General features: G+C 43.8%; 4 protein-coding genes and 1 long non-coding RNA gene across 5 annotated transcripts in view; 2 read left to right on the top strand and 3 right to left on the bottom strand.

The window, feature by feature from the left end:
• The window catches only part of LOC110260327, a 29,690-nt gene extending 15,302 nt beyond the window's left edge, over positions 1-14,388 (bottom strand). Inside the window, exons 1-2 of the long non-coding RNA XR_002343448.1 lie at positions 14,152-14,388; positions 10,776-10,951 (exon numbers count right to left, since the gene is read on the bottom strand). This is a non-coding gene — a long non-coding RNA (uncharacterized LOC110260327). The remainder of the gene's footprint in view (positions 1-10,775; positions 10,952-14,151) is intronic.
• On the bottom strand, positions 31-2,225 carry LOC100738859 (histone H2B type 2-E). Its single transcript, XM_003355214.5, has one exon. It carries the CDS (start codon positions 2,173-2,175, stop codon positions 1,795-1,797), a length of 381 nt encoding a protein of 126 aa, XP_003355262.2. The 5' UTR covers positions 2,176-2,225; the 3' UTR covers positions 31-1,794.
• Positions 2,426-2,953, top strand: LOC106510170 (histone H2A type 2-C). The gene has a single exon (XM_013997204.2). The coding sequence runs from the start codon at positions 2,501-2,503 to the stop codon at positions 2,888-2,890; it is 390 nt and encodes a 129-aa protein (XP_013852658.1). The 5' UTR covers positions 2,426-2,500; the 3' UTR covers positions 2,891-2,953.
• LOC100154181 (histone H2A type 2-B) lies at positions 3,017-3,501 on the bottom strand. The gene has a single exon (XM_021089925.1). It carries the CDS (start codon positions 3,439-3,441, stop codon positions 3,049-3,051), a length of 393 nt encoding a protein of 130 aa, XP_020945584.1. The 5' UTR covers positions 3,442-3,501; the 3' UTR covers positions 3,017-3,048.
• On the top strand, positions 14,459-15,637 carry BOLA1 (bolA family member 1). The gene is made up of 2 exons (NM_001243396.1): positions 14,459-14,548; positions 14,912-15,637. The coding sequence occupies exon 2, from the start codon at positions 14,915-14,917 to the stop codon at positions 15,326-15,328; it is 414 nt and encodes a 137-aa protein (NP_001230325.1). The 5' UTR covers positions 14,459-14,548; positions 14,912-14,914; the 3' UTR covers positions 15,329-15,637.

Below are 17,571 nucleotides of genomic sequence, written 5' to 3'. Positions count from 1 at the left end.
ATATTGCAGGCAAAAGAATCCAGCCAAACCTTTAAATTAATTGGTAACTTTATTAATAACAACAGCATCTACACACATCTGAAAAGACACATCCAGGAAGCATAAGATCTATTCAGTCTCTGATAATGTCTGGAGTCCGTTTGAATTCATGAAACCCCTGCAATCACCTCCAGGACCCCTTATTCAAAAGCAGAGCTGAATAACCGATCAGATCATCAGTGTCTGTATCAACAAAATCAATGCGTGGACTGAGAGACTGAGCATTCTGTAATTACAGGAAATAAAACTAAAATGCAATTGTCCTCAAATCTGAGGATACAAAAGAGGAAAATGTTAGCTGCATGACCAGTGGTCCACTTTGCTCCTCTCAACCCCATTTTTAAAGGGATATTAACCTTGTCTATTTTATGGGGTCTCCTAAAAAGCAAATGAGACGGTGAGTGTAAATTAAAAGCCATCTCAGTGGGGAACAAAGGGTCAGGATGGAAGGAAAAGTGCCATAAAGAAAAAGGAAAAGGATCTTTCCAGTGGCCAATGCTCTGAATTTAATGAAAATTCAAGCAATTAGGCCAAACTGAGAAGCAAAATTGATTTAAAATTGCCACTCCCCGTTGCGCACACACACACACAAATTTTAACACAGGCTTCCTCCCAGCTGTTGCTCTGAGGTGACCAGACAGACTTTGGGAAGGAGCTCCAAAAACATTCCCATCTTCATCATGTCTTCACAGACATCTAACCATACTCATCCACCTATGGAAGCAATTACAGAGGTGAGACAGAAAAAGTGATACAATATTAAGGTTTTAAGTGTTCACCAAGCACTGGTTGGCATTGACCATATAGAGGAAAACCAGACCAGCAAAGTTTCTGTTAAGGGCTTGAGAAGACAGACCGTAAATAAAAAAATACAATTTCTGACAGCTGCTAGGAGGAAGATAAAACAGTGAGGGACCAGTACAGGCAGGAACAAGAGACGCAAATTCCTGAGTGGATGACTTGGGAAGGTCTCCAAGAGGTGACTTTTGAGCCCAGACTAAAACGACCAGCGCCTTGCAGTGACCCGAGGCCGGAGCGTTCCAAGAAGAGAGAACTGAATGCAAAAATGATCCACAAACAGAAATAGGGATTTCAAAGGGCCCAAGTGAGCGCCGGCGGGAGATTTTGAATATTCATGTCGTCCAATCAGGAAAAGGCTGAGACCAGGCAGCGCGGGCTCCGCAAGAAGTACCCTAGCAGCGGGTATCCACAGGAGGCTACATCTCAGGGCATAACTGGCGACCGGGCACTCAAGCAGCTGCCAGTTTCTCTGGACAATTCTTCAGGGCTGTGACGCAGTGTTCGCAGGACCTGGGCTTAGTTATGTTCTGGGGTCCTTTCTTAAATGAGAATAGCCCGAAATCAGTTTTGGAACACCAACGAGACGTATCCAACAGAGCCACCAGGATACAACAGTCTAGGATCAGACGATTGGGAGGAGCAGTCTCAATATCCTAATTTAGAACTGACTCATAGTAAAGCTAAGCAGCCCAGAAAGGGAGTTAAGACGCGCCCTACATTCAAAAGCAAAGCCAATCACGCACCAGAAACCTCAAGTCGGAAGAGCTTAAAAAGGTACGAATGCCTTCTTACAAGACCTTTTTAACCAACTAGAACTTACTTTGTGAGAAGGAACTAAGAGGGAAAACAAGTGAACAAAGCTCTTTTCTGGTGACTAGGTGGGTGGCTCTGAAAAGAGCCTTTTGGAGTCAAGCGGCACGGCGACTCGAGCGAGCGCCACGTCCCGGCAGGGACTCACTTGGAGCTGGTGTACTTGGTGACTGCCTTGGTGCCCTCGGATACGGCGTGCTTGGCCAGCTCGCCGGGCAGCAGCAGGCGCACGGCCGTCTGGATCTCCCGGGACGTGATGGTCGAGCGCTTGTTGTAATGAGCCAGGCGGGACGCTTCGCCCGCGATGCGCTCGAAGATGTCGTTGACGAAGGAGTTCATGATGCCCATGGCCTTGGACGAGATGCCCGTGTCCGGGTGCACCTGCTTCAGCACCTTGTACACGTAGATGGAATAGCTCTCCTTGCGGCTGCGCTTCCGCTTCTTGCCGTCCTTCTTCTGGGCTTTGGTGACGGCTTTCTTCGAGCCCTTCTTGGGCGCGGGAGCAGATTTTGCTGGCTCAGGCATTGTGGAACACAACACCGTTTAGCAAAGAAAAGAAGTATGAGAATGGGCGGGCCTGATCCTTTTATAACCACCGTATGCAAATTAAGGCTCCAAAAGTCTTCGGTTTCCATTGGACCGTGTAGAGACCTTGCGTTATCAGTAATGTCTACGCAACAACACCGACGCTTGACCTTATTGGCCACTTCTGGAGCCAATTTAGGACCAATGAAAAACTCGTTCCTGACCCCACCCCTAGGAAAGCTTATAAAGGCTTTCCAGTTGCTGATCTTTCAATCTTGTTTATTGCGAGAATCTGGGTTTAGGCTTCTAAATCTTCTTTTCAGTCATGTCCGGTCGTGGCAAGCAGGGAGGTAAGGCTCGCGCAAAAGCCAAGTCACGCTCGTCCCGCGCAGGCCTACAGTTCCCGGTGGGGCGAGTACACCGCCTGCTGCGCAAAGGCAACTACGCCGAGCGGGTGGGGGCCGGCGCGCCCGTCTACATGGCGGCGGTCCTCGAGTACCTGACCGCGGAAATTCTGGAGCTGGCGGGCAACGCGGCGCGAGACAACAAGAAGACGCGCATCATCCCCCGCCACTTGCAGCTGGCTATCCGCAACGACGAGGAGCTGAACAAGCTGTTGGGCAAAGTCACCATCGCCCAGGGCGGCGTCTTGCCCAACATCCAAGCTGTCCTATTACCAAAGAAAACCGAAAGCCACAAAGCCAAAAGCAAATAAATCCTGACACAGTAAACCAAAGACCAAAGGCTCTTTTTAGAGCCACCCAAGTTTTCAAAAAAAGAGCTAACGCGCTATTCTGTGATCAGCCCTTCATTTGACACTTTGGTGGCTCTTAAAAGAGCCTTTGGGGTGAAAGGGGATGGTGTCAGGCCTGATTACTTATTCTTGCCAGGCTTGTGACTCTCCGTTTTCTTGGGCAACAAGACTGCCTGGATATTAGGCAAGACGCCGCCCTGGGCAATAGTGACACCCCCCAGTAACTTGTTGAGCTCTTCGTCATTTCTCACGGCTAGTTGCAAATGGCGAGGGATGATACGCGTCTTCTTGTTGTCTCGCGCCGCGTTGCCCGCCAGCTCCAGGATTTCCGCGGTCAGGTACTCCAGCACTGCCGCCAGGTACACCGGCGCGCCGGCCCCCACCCGCTCGGCGTAGTTGCCTTTGCGCAGCAGGCGGTGTACTCGCCCCACCGGGAACTGCAGGCCTGCCCGGGACGAGCGCGACTTGGCCTTGGCCCGAGCTTTGCCTCCCTGCTTTCCGCGTCCTGACATTACGGCTAAAAATGCAGTTACAGCTTCTTTTTCAAGGAGAAGGATGTGGAGAGGATAACCAATTTGATGTAATTTATAAGAGCTACCGGGAGGGGTGAAGGGAGGTGGTTTGATTGGCTAAAAGCGGAGTATGATCAAATAGCCAATAGGAAAGCGGAAAACAGACTCTTCGTTTGCATCTCTCACTGTGAGGAAATGACGGATCTTGTACGTACCTACCAATCGCTGTGAGCCACATTAAAGCCCCATATTTGCATGCCAGGATTTTTAAAGAGGAGGCTTTCAAGCAGGACACTGTTTCTGTTTTGTTTTTTTTCAGTAGCAGTTTTTTGTTTTGTTTTGTTTTTTCCCCCCAGCGTACCGTGGTAGGATTTCTTTCCACTTTACGGCAAGGGAAATCAAAAGGACTGCAGAGAGCCTCCAGGAGATACGGTTTACTTCCATTCACGGGTACCGGACTCTGCAGCTTATTAGCCCCTTCTGCCCTAAATTACCCTTCAAGTCCCTCCCCTTCGGTCTCGTCAAAGCCAAGTTCCCTTGAAGAATATAGTACCGCGAAGGCCGCCTCCTTTCTTTCAATTTAGTCGTTGACTGCGGTGTGGCTTCGCGGGATCCCCACCTGCCTGGGCTCCAGCTGCACGAAGGGCTAAAATAGATTTTTGTCATCCTTTTGACCTCTAGGAGGCGTCCAATACCGCCTGGAAACTTGCTCCCTTGGCCTTCAAAATGTCGCCCTCCTTCTTTCCTCATTTTGCTTCTATTCCTCTGCCCTCAATAAATCCCGTTGTCCAGCTGGGCTCTGCCTTCCTACTCGCCCCTCCCCCACACTCCCATTCTTACTCTCCCCGACGTCTTACTCCTTGCATGCTTTCAACCAACATCCACATTTGTTTCAGAAGCTCAGACTCATACCTAACTGCTTATTGGATACTTTAGCCTGTTTGTCCCAACAATTCTATCCAAAATCGAACTCATCCAAACAACTCCCACTCGTCTGTCTTTGCTCTCTTTCCCTGAATTTCACCAACAGTCCTCCAGGTACCTAGGCCAGAATCTACTGTTCCCTGAATATCCAGTGTCACTTCTTTAACTTCAGCCTTTTCCTCCATGATCCTCTTGTATGCTTCATCATTGCTCTCTTAAACTTCAGTAGCAGCCCCTAGAAACTCCCGTGTATAATCCTGCACACTTTCCATAGCAATCCTTCCTGAAAGTTCTATTTCTTCCTCCACAGCTTCCCATCCCTGGGAGTTCTACATCCCCACACCATTGTCACACTTTCCTGAGTATCCCATAATGACCTAAGTATCCTATAATAATAGAAGGTAGAATGCTACAGAGAAAACAGACTTAAATTCTATTCCTTGAGCCTTTTTCTAGTGCTCCTCATATATCCTCACCTCTGTCCAACTGACATTTGTGGAGTAATGCTACCTATCAGGCAATGGGTATACAGATAATTGAGACTAGTACAAAGTGATCTGTAATAAGATGCCTCTAGAAAATGGAGAAAATCTACTGAACTGTGGAAGTTAAAATGGTTAATATCGGAAGTTGAGTGGAAACAAATCTGACTAGCATCCATGAGGGTGCAGGTTCTATCCCTGGTCTCACTCAGTGGGTTAAGGATCCAGCATTGCCAGTGAGCTGTGGTGTAGGTCGCAGAGACAGCTTGGCTCTGACTTTGTTAAGGCTGTGGCTTAGGCCCTGATTTGACCCCTAGCCTGAGAACCTCAATATGCCGTGGGTGCGGTCCTAAAAAGATAAATAAAATAAAACAAAATAAAATAATAAAATGGTTAATATCAGCTATCTCTAGAGATTACCGCTAGCAAGAATGCTGGTATAGATTTGTGAAACACCCAAGTACAAAATAATAAGAGTGTTTCCTCAACAGTAGGATATAACTGAAGATAATTCCAATCCAACTGATTATAGCATTTCAGAAGATGAACATGTTAATAGAAAGATACGGTCCACATACTGTCTAAATGGGACAATTACAGTAGGAATGTGTTATGTTTAACACTAAGAGTGTTTGCTATACAGAAAGGTTTAGACTATTATAGAAGGTTCCTTGGTTGTAAAAGTATCAATTTGTTCTCATAGCCTGGGTGAAATATTTCTGAAGACTATCCGACTCTCTTAGCTCAGATTCTGTGCTCAATTAACAACTTTCCAATTCTATTTCAAGATAAAAGTATGAGACTGAGAAGGGGAGAACTGGGATGGGAAGATATAGCTATCACTAGAAGTTAATGAAATTTCATTTTGAACTATTCATCAACCTCTTCTGCTAGTGCGACTCTCCCAAAGATTCGAATCAACTCTGGAAGTTCCAATAGTGTCAACTTTTCAGCCCTACAGGACATAGAACAAAATACAGATAGTGGTGACCCCATGACAACTCTGGTACCTTCAAGGCCCTACTCATCTCTCAGTCTCTCTGACCTCTGATCTTTTTTTTACTTCTATCACAGTGACCCTGTGCTGTTAGGGAGGGTGAAGGGAAAAGAGAGTATATTGAACCCTTATTATGAGATAAGCCCTATGCTAGGTGAGCTCCCAAAGTAGATACACAGTTGTACCTTAGTACCAATGAGGACCCCCAGTCGATACTAAAATTGGAGGATGTTCAAGTCCTGTATATAAAATGGTATAGTGTTTGCATGTAACATAAGCAAACCCTCCCAGATAAATTACCTCTAATACCTAATACAATGTAAATGTTGTGTCAAGAGTTATAAATACAATGTAAATACTATGTAAATATTATGCCAGTGAAGGGCAAATTCAAGTTTTGCTTTTTGGAACTTTCTGGATTTTTTTTCTTAATATTTTCCATCCATGGTTGATTGACTCCTCAAATACAGAACCAGTGGATACAGAAGGCCAACTGTAATTGTTTGTATCACAGATAAGGAAACCGAGACTCAGAGGAGTTAAAGCACTTGCTGAAGGTCACAGAGCCACTTATAAGGACATGAGTAGAACCAAGGTTTTCCTGACTCAGTCTGTTCTTCATCACTCTCCCATTGCTTAGCTAACGAGCCTATGGACTTCATGAAGTCACTTAGCTTACCCAGCCAAGGTTTCTCCCTCTGTTACAGAGAGGGAGAGGGAGAGATCGTGAGACAGGGACAGAATTAGATTTAATAGTTTAGACTCCATCCAGCTATAAAATCTTCTTAGATAAGTCCAGATAGGCCAATATCCTATACAGGTTATATCAGGCTCAATTACTATCTATTGCTCCCCAGAGCTCCTTTCCCAGCAGTCTTACTAGAGCTATTAAAACATAAAACGGAGCCAGCCATTTGTAAAAGTAGTACACCATCACAGACAAACAGGCTGGATCTTAGCTCCTTTAACACCTCTGGGGTTTTTAACCAAAGGCAACTGAGTTCCTTGCTAGGTCCTTCCTGCCTAGTTAATCAAACATTTAGTTTGCATTCTAGTTCCATTCTATATTCCAACCATACTCCTCTCCCTTCCCCTTTTCTTCCCATCTCTCCTCAACTCCACCCCCAGTCGCCTCTGTACTGAGCTGCTCATCATTCATGAGATGAGCAAGGCCTTTACAGAGCTCCCTGCCATTGCACATACAGCTAGAATGCTTCAGCCTCCTCTTGACCTGCAGAATCCTCTGCATCCTTCCAGCTCCCAGCCAGTTATTACTTCTTCTTTCATGAAGCTTCCCTATTCCCACACACAGCCTCAGTGCACCTACATCTCTTTGTTCATATCCTGGAGATAGCATTTAAGTACTCCGTCCTTTACTTTGACCTTGGTCTCATATCCTTTCTGTGAACACTTCAAAGGAGAGACCATGTCATCTTTACCTTTATCCCTTCTACCTGGCTCCTGATAGGGTAATTAAGTGGTTTTTGCATAAATAAATAAAACTGTACCTTTTTTTCACCTGCAGCATATGGAAGTTACCAGGGTCAGGGTCGAATCAGAGCTGCAGCCGCTGGCCTTTGCCACAGCCATAGCAACGCTGAGTCCAAGCCACATCTGCAATCTACTGAGTGAGTCCAGGAATCGAACCTGCAGCCTCACAGATGCTAAGTTGGGTTCTTAACCCACTAAGCCACAATGGGAACTCCAAAACTATATTTATAGAATTAGGATCTTTTTTCTAAAATATTTCTCTTTAGTCAACAAACCACTCTCTAAATGCCAGCTATAAACAGTAGACTGTGGTCTTTTATATTATAAAAGCTATAACAGGCATTCCCACTATAGCAGAGAGGGTTGAGAATCTGACTGCAGTGGCTCTGGTTGCTGTGGAGGTTCTGGTTCCATCCCTGGCCTGGTGCAGTGGATTAAAGGATCCGGCACTGCCACAGCTGCGGCATAGGTCACAGCTGCCCCTCAAACTCAATCCCTGGCCTGGGAACTTCCACATGCCATGGTGGCCATTTAAAAAAAAAAATAGAAGTTTGACAATTAAATAAAAATACACGCTACCATAATAGAGTTGTGACAACAAATGAGAATAAATGTACAGAGCCTGGAACCTGAGAGGTCCAAATCCTGGATTAGGAGGCAGAATAGCTTAACAGTTAAGAGTCCAAATTCTGCAGCCTGACTCTATGGGTTTTTTTGTTGTTGTTTGTTTGTTTTTGTTTTTTTTTTTTTTTACCAGATCTGTGACCATGAGCAAACTGCCTAACCTCTAAGGGTCTCTGCTTCCTCAATGATAAATCAAGAGTAATAACAACAGCTACTTCCTGGACTTGTTGCAAGAATTTTAAAAGTTTAGACATGTAAACCCTTTAGAATAGTACCTGGCACCAACAAAGCAGGGATATCTCAAAAATTCTTCAAATGAATTTGCCATTTCAGAAATAAACACTGTGTTTACCCTATGACCTAGCAATTCCACTCCTGGATAAACACCAGACAAAATGTTTACATCCAAAAAGCATGTACAAGAATGTAGTATATTCCTATACTGCAATACCCCACAGCAATAAAAATTAACAAATTACTGCCACACACATGGATGAATCTCATAGACAATGCTGAGCAAAGAGAAACACAAATGTATTCATACTATGTGATTCTATTTATAAGAAGTTCAAAAAACAGGTAACACTAATCTATGGTGCTAAATAAAGGTTAGAATGATCACCTGCAGCAGGCTGGTAATGACTCCTCTGGGTGCTAGAAATTTTCTGTGTCTTGATATGGGTGTACTCGCATGTAAATGTAAGCTGTACATTTAAGAATTGTATATTTCTTGTGTGTAAAGTATACATCAATAAGCACAAATTAATTTTTTAATGAATAAATACTGAGGTAATCATCATAGGAAAAAGGATGAATACTTTTTTGGGCATTCTTTTTTTGTTTTTGTTTTTTTGACCATGCCCACAGCATACAGAAGTTCCCAGGCCAGAGGTCAAACCCACACCACAGCAGCGACCCCAGCCATTTCGGTGACTGTGCCAGATCCCTAACCTGATGCACCACAAGAGGACACTTTGTTGGGTATCTTAATCCTCACATTACAGATTAGTGTTTATTGTTTTTTAATTACACTATAATCTCTAAGTGCTTAAAGCCTCTAAGAGTCTCAATCTGTCCATGAGAAACCTTCACTAAATAGTAGCTATTGTTATGACAATGTTTTTTTTAGAAACAAAGACACTGAGTTTGCCCTATGGAACTTGCGATTTACAAAGCTTTCATTTATTTTTGCAACAGCAATAATAATAGTGGGAATAATAATGATGTTGGCCCTCTCTATTCATACTCTAGTTCACTTATCCATCCAATACTTTTTTTTTTTTTTAGGGACACACCCACGGCACAAGGAGGTTCCCAGGCTAGGGTTCCAATCGGAGCTGCAGTTTACAGCTGCTGGCCTACACCACAGCTGCAGCAATATCATATTGGAGCTGCGTCTGTGACCTACACCACAGCTCATGGCAACTCCAGATCCTTGACCCACTGAGTGAGGCCAGGGATCGAACCTGAAACCTCATGGTTCCTAGTCAGATTCATTTCTGCTGCAGCACGACGGGAACTCCATCCCATACATTTTTATTGAACACCCAAGTACGCCAACAATGGGCTTGGCATAACACATCTGGAATGTAGTGAACACATTCCCACTGGCCACATCTCTCTTTCCATATGGTTAGTTCTCGCTAGTCATTCATATCTCAGTTTAAATGTCGCCTCGACAGCAAGACCTTCTCTACTACAGCCTCCTAACATCACCACCACTGTCACTGGATTAGCAAATTACAAGGCCCTAACCAAAAACAAGTCCTATAGATTCCATCTCCTTAACAGCATGCTAATCCATTTACTTCTCTCTAGCCCATCTCCTGCCTTCACTCAGACTACCGGTCACCAGACTACTGACAAAGGCTTTTCTACTCTTCTCCTTACTTCCATTCTCCCCACTCCCCTGATATATTCTTCACACACTAGCCAGTGATTTTCTAATAGAAAATCTGATTCTTTTTTCACTATATACCTTTTCCCAGATGATTTCACTCCCCTCACCCACTTCCCCATATATCCCCTCCTCATTTCATCTTCAGTAACTCTTGCTTCAGATATACTTCTCAGATGCTAAAATTAGTAGACAAAAGCTTAAGGAGAAACAGAACATTACAAAGACTAAAAGTATCTCCTAAACCACAAATGGAAAAAGAATAATCTTACAATGGAGGAACCTGCGAGACACCACCTTAATCAATTTTTCAGAATTATCACTAACAATAGGATAAATCTAAGTACATGCCACTATATGGTTCAGTGAGAAGGACTCAATATCACTTCTGCAGTATTCCTGCCAAAAAATGTATATCCTAAATCTGAATCAGAGGGAAACATTAAATAAACCCAAATTGAGGGATAGTCAACAAATTAAATGGTCTGTACTCCTCAAATATGTCAAAGTCATGAAAGACAAAGAGTAAGAAAGGATTTCAAATTAATGAAAACCAAAAATACATAACAATTGAATATAGCATATGAACCTAGATTTGATACTGACCCAGAATTTTTTTTCATTTTATACAAAGGACATTTACTGGGACAATTCACAAGTTTTGAGTAAGATCTGTAGATTATAGTACTGTATTGGTGTTAATTCCCAGAATTTGACAATTATGTTGTGGTTATGTGACAGAATGTCCTTTTTTGTTTTGGGGTTTTTTTTATTATTAATATATGTTAGCAAATATATGTTTACTAAATATATGTTAGAGTTCTTCAGAGAAACAGATATATATGGAGAGAGGATATATATGGAGAGAGCAAGAAAGAGCAAACGAGAGAGAGGGAGAAAGAATAAGGAATTGGCTCACCATGATAATGGAGGCTGACAGGTCCTGAGATCTGCAGATTGAGTCTGCAAGCTGGAGAGCTGATGGTCGTTTCAGTTCAAGTTTGAAGGCTTGAGAACCAAGAGAATGAAGGCTGTAGTTCCAGCCAAAGGCTGGCAGGCTGGAGACCCAGGAAGAGCCAGTGTTTCAGTTCGATCCTGAAGGCAGGAAAAAAAGCCAATGTCCCAGTTAAAGTCAGGCAAGAAAGAACTCCCTCTTTCAGGGAGGGTTAGCCTTTTTGTTCTATTCAGGTCTTAAATTGATTGGATGAGACCCTGCCACAATAGGGAAGGCAATCTGCTTTGCTCAGTTTATGTATTTATTTATTTATTTTTATGGCTGCACATGGGACATAGGACAGTTCCTTCATCAGGGAAGTGAATCCAAGCCGCACCTGAGATCTACACTGCTGCCGCTGCAGGTCCTTTAATGCAGTGCACCAGGCAGAAGATCTAACCACAGCAACCCGAGCCACTGCAGTTGGATTCTTCACCCACTGTGCCATAGCACAAACTCCAGTCTATCCAAAAACACCATCACAGAATCACCCAGAATAATGTTTGACCAGATATCTGGGCACACTGTGGCCCAGTCACACTGACAAATAAAATTAACCATCATAGGTAGTTAGAGGTAAATGGGCTTTATCTCTGAAACTTAAACAGTTCAAGAAAAAATTACATATATAGATATATAAAAAGAAATAAAGCCAACATGATAAAATGTTAATATTTGGATAATCTGGTTGTCAAGGTGAGGGATACACAAGATTCATTTGTGCTATTTTTTTAATTTCTGTAACTCTGAAAGCACTTAAGATAAAGTTAAAAACTAAAAACACACACACATAGACTCATGTATCCAACATGCCGTCTCTTCTTGGATGTCAGAAAGACACTTCCAACTCAAGTCCAAAACAGAAGTGGGCACCTAATCTTCCCCTTCCCACCCTTCCAAACCTGATCTTCTTTCAAAATTCTATATCTTAGAGAACAAATGCCATCCAACCAGCTGCACAAACCTGAGTTATCGTTCACAGTTTCCCTCCATATCTAACTTGTTACCACATCCTGTAGGTTTTACCCTCCTAATATATATTTGTAGCCACAATTTCTTTCCATCTGCACCACTGCCACCACCACCTGGGTCCAAGTCATCATCATCTCCCACCTAGACTGCTACACTAACCTCCCAATTGTCTCCCTGCTTGCACTCTTATCTCCTCTACAATTCTCCACACTGCAGCCAGAGATTGTTGCAAAGAACATATTTATTTTATTTTTGTCTTTTTAGGGCCACACCCGCAGCATATGGAAGTTCCCAAGCTAGGAGTTGAATCAGAGTTGTAGCTGCCAGCCTACACCACAGCCACAGCAACGCTGGATCCAAGTCACGTCTGCAACCCACACCACAGCTCATGGCAACGCTGGATCCTTAACCCACTGAGCAAGGTCATGGATCGAACCTGTGTCCTCATGGATACTAGTCAGGTTCATTACTGCTGAGCCATAACAGGAACTCCCAAAATACATATTTAAAGATGACTAAGTGCAATGCATGATCCTTGATTGGCTTTTGAAAAAATAGTTACAAAATACACTAATGAGACAACTGGGGATATTTGTATATTAGATAATTAGATAATAGATAATAAAATAATTAGATAATAATTAGATAATAAAACTGTATTATTAGATAATTGTATATTAGATAATAAAATTGTATAAATAGTAAATGTTTTAGGTGTGGTAATGGTATTGTGGGTATGTAGGAAAATATCCTTGTCTTAGGCAATATATGCTAAAGTATATAGCAATGAAATGTAAAGAGTTTTGCAACTCTCAAATGGTTCAGCAAAAATGATAACAATTTTTATTTTTATTATATACACACAAAGAGAGATTAAAAAGCAAGTCTGGCAAAACATTGTCAGTAAATCTAAGCAAAGGATAAATGGGGTGCATATTGTACAACCTTGCAGTTGACATTATGTTAAAATTTTTAAGTGCGATAAGGGTATTGTGTTTATATTGATATACAGAAGAATATCCTTGTTCTTAGGAGATATGTATTGGAGTACCTGGGGGTGAAATGTCATGCCATCTGCAACTTATTTTCAAATAAAGTATATAAACACATTTTTAAGTATATAGATACACATAAACAACTTAGGAGTTCTCTTATGGTACAGCAGGTTAAGGATCTGGCATCATTGCAGCCACCATTCGAGTGGCTACTGTGGCATGGATTGGATAACTGGCCCAGGAACTTCCAGGTGCCAAGGGTGTAGCAAAAAACAAAAACAAAACAAAACAAAAAAACCCTTAAATATAAATGTATATATGTACAAGCATATAATAATATACACATGTAAAAAATGGTGAAAGGTAGATGATATTTCTTTATACTATTCAACTTTTCTGCAGGTTTGAAATTTTTCAAAATTAGAAGTTGGAGGAATTCCCTAGCGGCACAGTGGGTTAAGGATCCAGCATTGTCGCTACTGTGGCTCTGGTAGCTGCTGTGGGGCAGGTTCCATCTCTAGTCTGGGAATTTCTGATGCAGTCAAAAAAAAAAAAGTATGGAGAAATCTAAAATATAGACTGAATTGACAAATTACATGTCATCTGGGAAAAATCTTATCCTGTTAGTATCCCTGTTTTTATTGTATTTATTTATTTATTGTTTGTCTTTTGTCTTTTTAGGGCTGCACCTGCGGCATATGGAGGTTCCCAGTCTAGGGATCTAATCGGAGCTGTAGCCGCCGGCCTACACCACAGCCACAGCAACGCCAGATCTTTAACCCACTGAGTGAGGCTAAGGATCGAACCCGAAACCTCATGGTTCCTAGTCGGTTAGTTTCCGCTGCGCCACGTCGGGAGCTTCCCTGTTTAAAGCCTTCCCTGGCTTCCACAGCTCCTAGGATAAAGGCAAAACTACCTCAGGAAGCCTACAAGGCTCAGCATGATTTCCTGCCTCTTCCCCCCACAGGCCTACACACTCCCTCAGCTTCCCATCATCATCATCTTGGCCCCGTGGGGTCCAACCATACCTAACTACACCGAAAGGAACACCTCCACCCCCACCCTCACCCCCATCCCACCAAAGTTCTTTCTCCTCTAGGCCTTTGCGCATGCAGCTACCCCCCTATGAAGAATTGAGAATGGGGTTTTGTGTCTCTTCTAAACTCTTCCTCTAAGTTTCCTCTGCTCCCCCAAGCCTCGACAATATGCCGCTCTAGCATCCTGTTCTTGGCCTTATTACAGCCCTTGGCACATGGCATTACAACTGTCCGCTAACTTGTCCATCTTCTCCAGTGTTCCATCAACTGCCCGAGGACAGACAGGGCCTGTCTTACCTCTCCACCCTCCGGGACTGGTCCGATGCAAAATAATTATGTATTCAATAAATGAAATAGATTTCCACAATATATGGAAAATAAAGATGTTGGGCTAGCTGATCTACAAGACCTATTGGAAATAAAATGAATTGAAAAATCTCAATCCCAATTGCTCAGGAATTTCCGTTTTCTTTGCAATTCCTCGGGTTCACAACCTCTGACGACCTCACAAATCGGGCGAAGTAGAGACTACAGTTCCCAGAAGCCCTCGGGGCATCGAATAGCACCTGCCGGGTATCGCGTAGCGGAGACTGCATTTCCCAGCGTGCCTCAGGACGCGAGATTTGCTTTTGGCTCTGACCCTCAGCCGTTCCTTCCGGGAGTCGGAACTGCGGTATTCAAGCCTGAGTGCAAGGTAGAAGGGGCCCAGCCTGGGGTTCAGAGGGGACACAGAGACACTGCTCAACCAAAAGCCCAGAGTTGCACATACCCTACTCTTGCAACCTCCATCTTATTCTTTGCGAATCACCTTAGTAAAGAACATGCCTCACTTCTGGCCCTGTGTACTCTACAGTCGCCCATTCGCTGCCCAAGGCGGGAGGCCAGATTTCCCCCACGTCACACTGAGGAAAGGGGCGGTGGCTCCCGTTTCACTGTCCCGCGGGGCGGCGGGCTCCCAGCTGGAGCCGAGGCCGGGGCTGGGATAGTTGAGAGACTGATCTCTCACCAAGCGAGAGGCCCTGACCCCTCACTGCTCCTGTCCTTGTCTCTGCTTTAGCCGATGCTGAGTGGGCAGCTGGTCGGACGCCTGTTCTCCATGGCCGGGCGCGTCTGTCTGTCCCGGAGCAGCACGGGAGCAGGGACCATCGGTCCCGTCGAGGCCGCCATTCGCATGAAGCTGGAACAGGCCCTGAACCCCGAGGTGCTGGAGCTGCGTAATGAGAGCGGTGGCCACGCAGTCCCACCAGGCAGTGAGACGCATTTCCGCGTGGCTGTGGTGAGCTCTCGCTTCGAGGGATTGAGCCCCCTACAACGGCATCGGCTGGTCCACACGGCGCTGTCCGAAGAACTGGCTGGGCCGGTCCATGCCCTGGCCATACAGGCGCGCACCCCTGCCCAGTGGAGAGAGAACCCTCAACTGGACACGAGCCCCCCTTGCCTGGGCGGGAGCAAGAAAACTCGAGGAACTCCCTGAGTCTTGAGAGAGGGAGGACGAGGAGCCAAATGGGTTGGGTGAGAATAAACTACTGGGGCCTTCTTCCCTTCAATATCTGTAAGAGATGAGGACCCTGGGCCCCATTCAACTGGCATATACTTATTCTCTGGAGACAGCAATTCATTTCACATCAAGGCTAACCCAAGGAAAGAGTAGAATCTCTCTCTACAGCTCTTGGCCTGGACCATTCAGGAAAATGTTTTGTGTTAAATTGTGACTAAGGAACCACCAGACCTTATGAGTTGCAGATAATTCTGTACATTAAAAGAGAAATTATCGTATGAAGTGAATTGCTGTGTTATTAATGGCCTTTTGAGTCAGTGCTACAGATGTTCTCGGGAGGAGAAAGATACTTGAGGCCTAGGATAGTCAGGAAGGGATTCATTAAACCAGAAAGGAGAGGACAGTTGTTGCAGGTAGGGGGAAGAGCCCAAGCAAAAGCATAGAAGCTGGACTGGACAGAGAGTGACAAGACAGCAGCTATAGATGCATTTGAACTTCAGACTTGGGGAATGTTTGGCTTTCTAACAACCTATTCTTTTCCAAAAGGATTACATTTCTTTGTGGAAAAAATTTTTTTTTTTTAACTATCACTAAAGCAGTGAAAAGATGATAACCTAGGAAATGAGTATAGAAGATGGAAAAAACTTTATGTGGCCTTTTTTCATATGAGCCTTCCAAATGTCTTATTTCTGAAGAGAACTCAAGTAGTGTCTAGATATGCAACTTTGTAATGATCTCATGTGGAGATGGAAAGTACTAGAGAAAAAGCTTGATTAAGGTGTATGGACTGTTTCTGGCTGGAATTTAGGATGCATCTGGTTGAACAGTAGGAAGTCATTGCAGAGTTTTAGGGAAAGGCATGCTAAACAGCATTTGGGAGCAGATTGATCTGACAGTGATATATAAGTGAGTTGGCATAGGAGATTGGAGGCACAGAAATCAACCAGTGGTGAAGATGGAACCCTGACCTAGTGGTCAGCTGTGGAAGTGGAAAGGAAGGAGTTAATTTGAGAGTTCCCATTAACAAAAGAAAAGAAAAAAATGGAAAATAGATTTCCCACTGTGGCTCAGCACATTAAGGACCTGATGAAGTCTCTCAGGATGCGGGTTCGATCCCTGGCCTCACTCAGTGGGTTAAGGATCCAGTGTTGCAGCAAGCTACAGCATAGGTCAAAGATGTAGCTTGAATTTGGCATTGCTGTGGCTGTGGAGAAGGCCAGCAGCTGCAGCTCCAATTTGGCCCCTGGCCTGGGAACTTCCATATGCCACAGGAAAAGAAAAATAAGCAAAAGACTTGATTAGACTAGAAATGGACTAGAGCGAGAGGAGAGCCAGTTGTATCCCCCCAGGCAGTGGTTTTCAGGTTTCCTCACAGATGTGAATTCCCAAGGGAGCTTGTTTAAAATGTGGATTCTAGGTCGTCTCTCTTCCAAAAAAGGATTCAGATTCCACCAAGTTGAGAATGGAATCTAGAATTTGTATTTTTAAATGACACAAGATAATTTGAGGAAAGTTGGTTCTATTCTCAAAAATATTATTCTAAGTTTTTGTTCTCATATCTGGAGTTTTTAGATTTCTTAAAATTTATTTTTAAAAATATTTGGAGTTCCCATTGTGGCTCACTGGGTTAAGAACCTGACATAGTATCCAAGAGGATGAGGGTTTGATTCCTAGCCTGGCTCAGTTAAGGGTCTGGCGTTGCTGAAAGCTGTGGCATAGGTCACAGGTCATAGATGCGGCTTGGATCTGGTATTGCTGTGGCATAGACCAGCAGCTGCAGCTCCAATTCAACCCCTAGCCCAGGAATATCCATATGCCTTGGGTGTGGACCTTATAAAAAAACCATTATTGTGGCAAAAACTCTTAATGTTAAATCCACCTTCCTAACAAAACTGTAAGTGTACAATGATATTATCATTGACTATAAGAACGAGGTCATATAGCAATCTCTAGAGCTTACTTATCTTGCTTAATTGAAATTTCCTGTCTTTGACTGGTAATTCTCTATTTTCTTCTCCCCCTACCCCTGGCAACCAACATTCTACTCTGATTCTATGAATTTGACTATTTTAGATAACTCATATGAGAGGAGTCATGCAGCAGTTATTTGTCTTTCTGTGACCGGCTTATTTCACTTTAGTAAAATATTGTCATGGCTTATCCATGTTGTCAGATATTGGAGAATTTCCTTCTTTTTCAAGGCTGACCAGTATTTCTTC

Source organism: Sus scrofa, chromosome 4, assembly GCF_000003025.6.
Source record: "Sus scrofa isolate TJ Tabasco breed Duroc chromosome 4, Sscrofa11.1, whole genome shotgun sequence".
NCBI lineage: Eukaryota > Metazoa > Chordata > Mammalia > Artiodactyla > Suidae > Sus > Sus scrofa.
The sequence above is the reverse complement of the archived record's forward strand: the minus strand, read 5'-3'. Positions and strand labels throughout refer to the sequence as shown.

Bases quoted from the DNA above. Each gene is read 5' to 3' on its own strand.
- LOC100738859 (XM_003355214.5), bottom strand. From the start codon at position 2,175: ATGCCTGAGCCAGCAAAATCTGCTCCCGCGCCCAAGAAGGGCTCGAAG.
- LOC106510170 (XM_013997204.2), top strand. From the start codon at position 2,501: ATGTCCGGTCGTGGCAAGCAGGGAGGTAAGGCTCGCGCAAAAGCCAAG.
- LOC100154181 (XM_021089925.1), bottom strand. From the start codon at position 3,441: ATGTCAGGACGCGGAAAGCAGGGAGGCAAAGCTCGGGCCAAGGCCAAG.
- BOLA1 (NM_001243396.1), top strand. From the start codon at position 14,915: ATGCTGAGTGGGCAGCTGGTCGGACGCCTGTTCTCCATGGCCGGGCGC.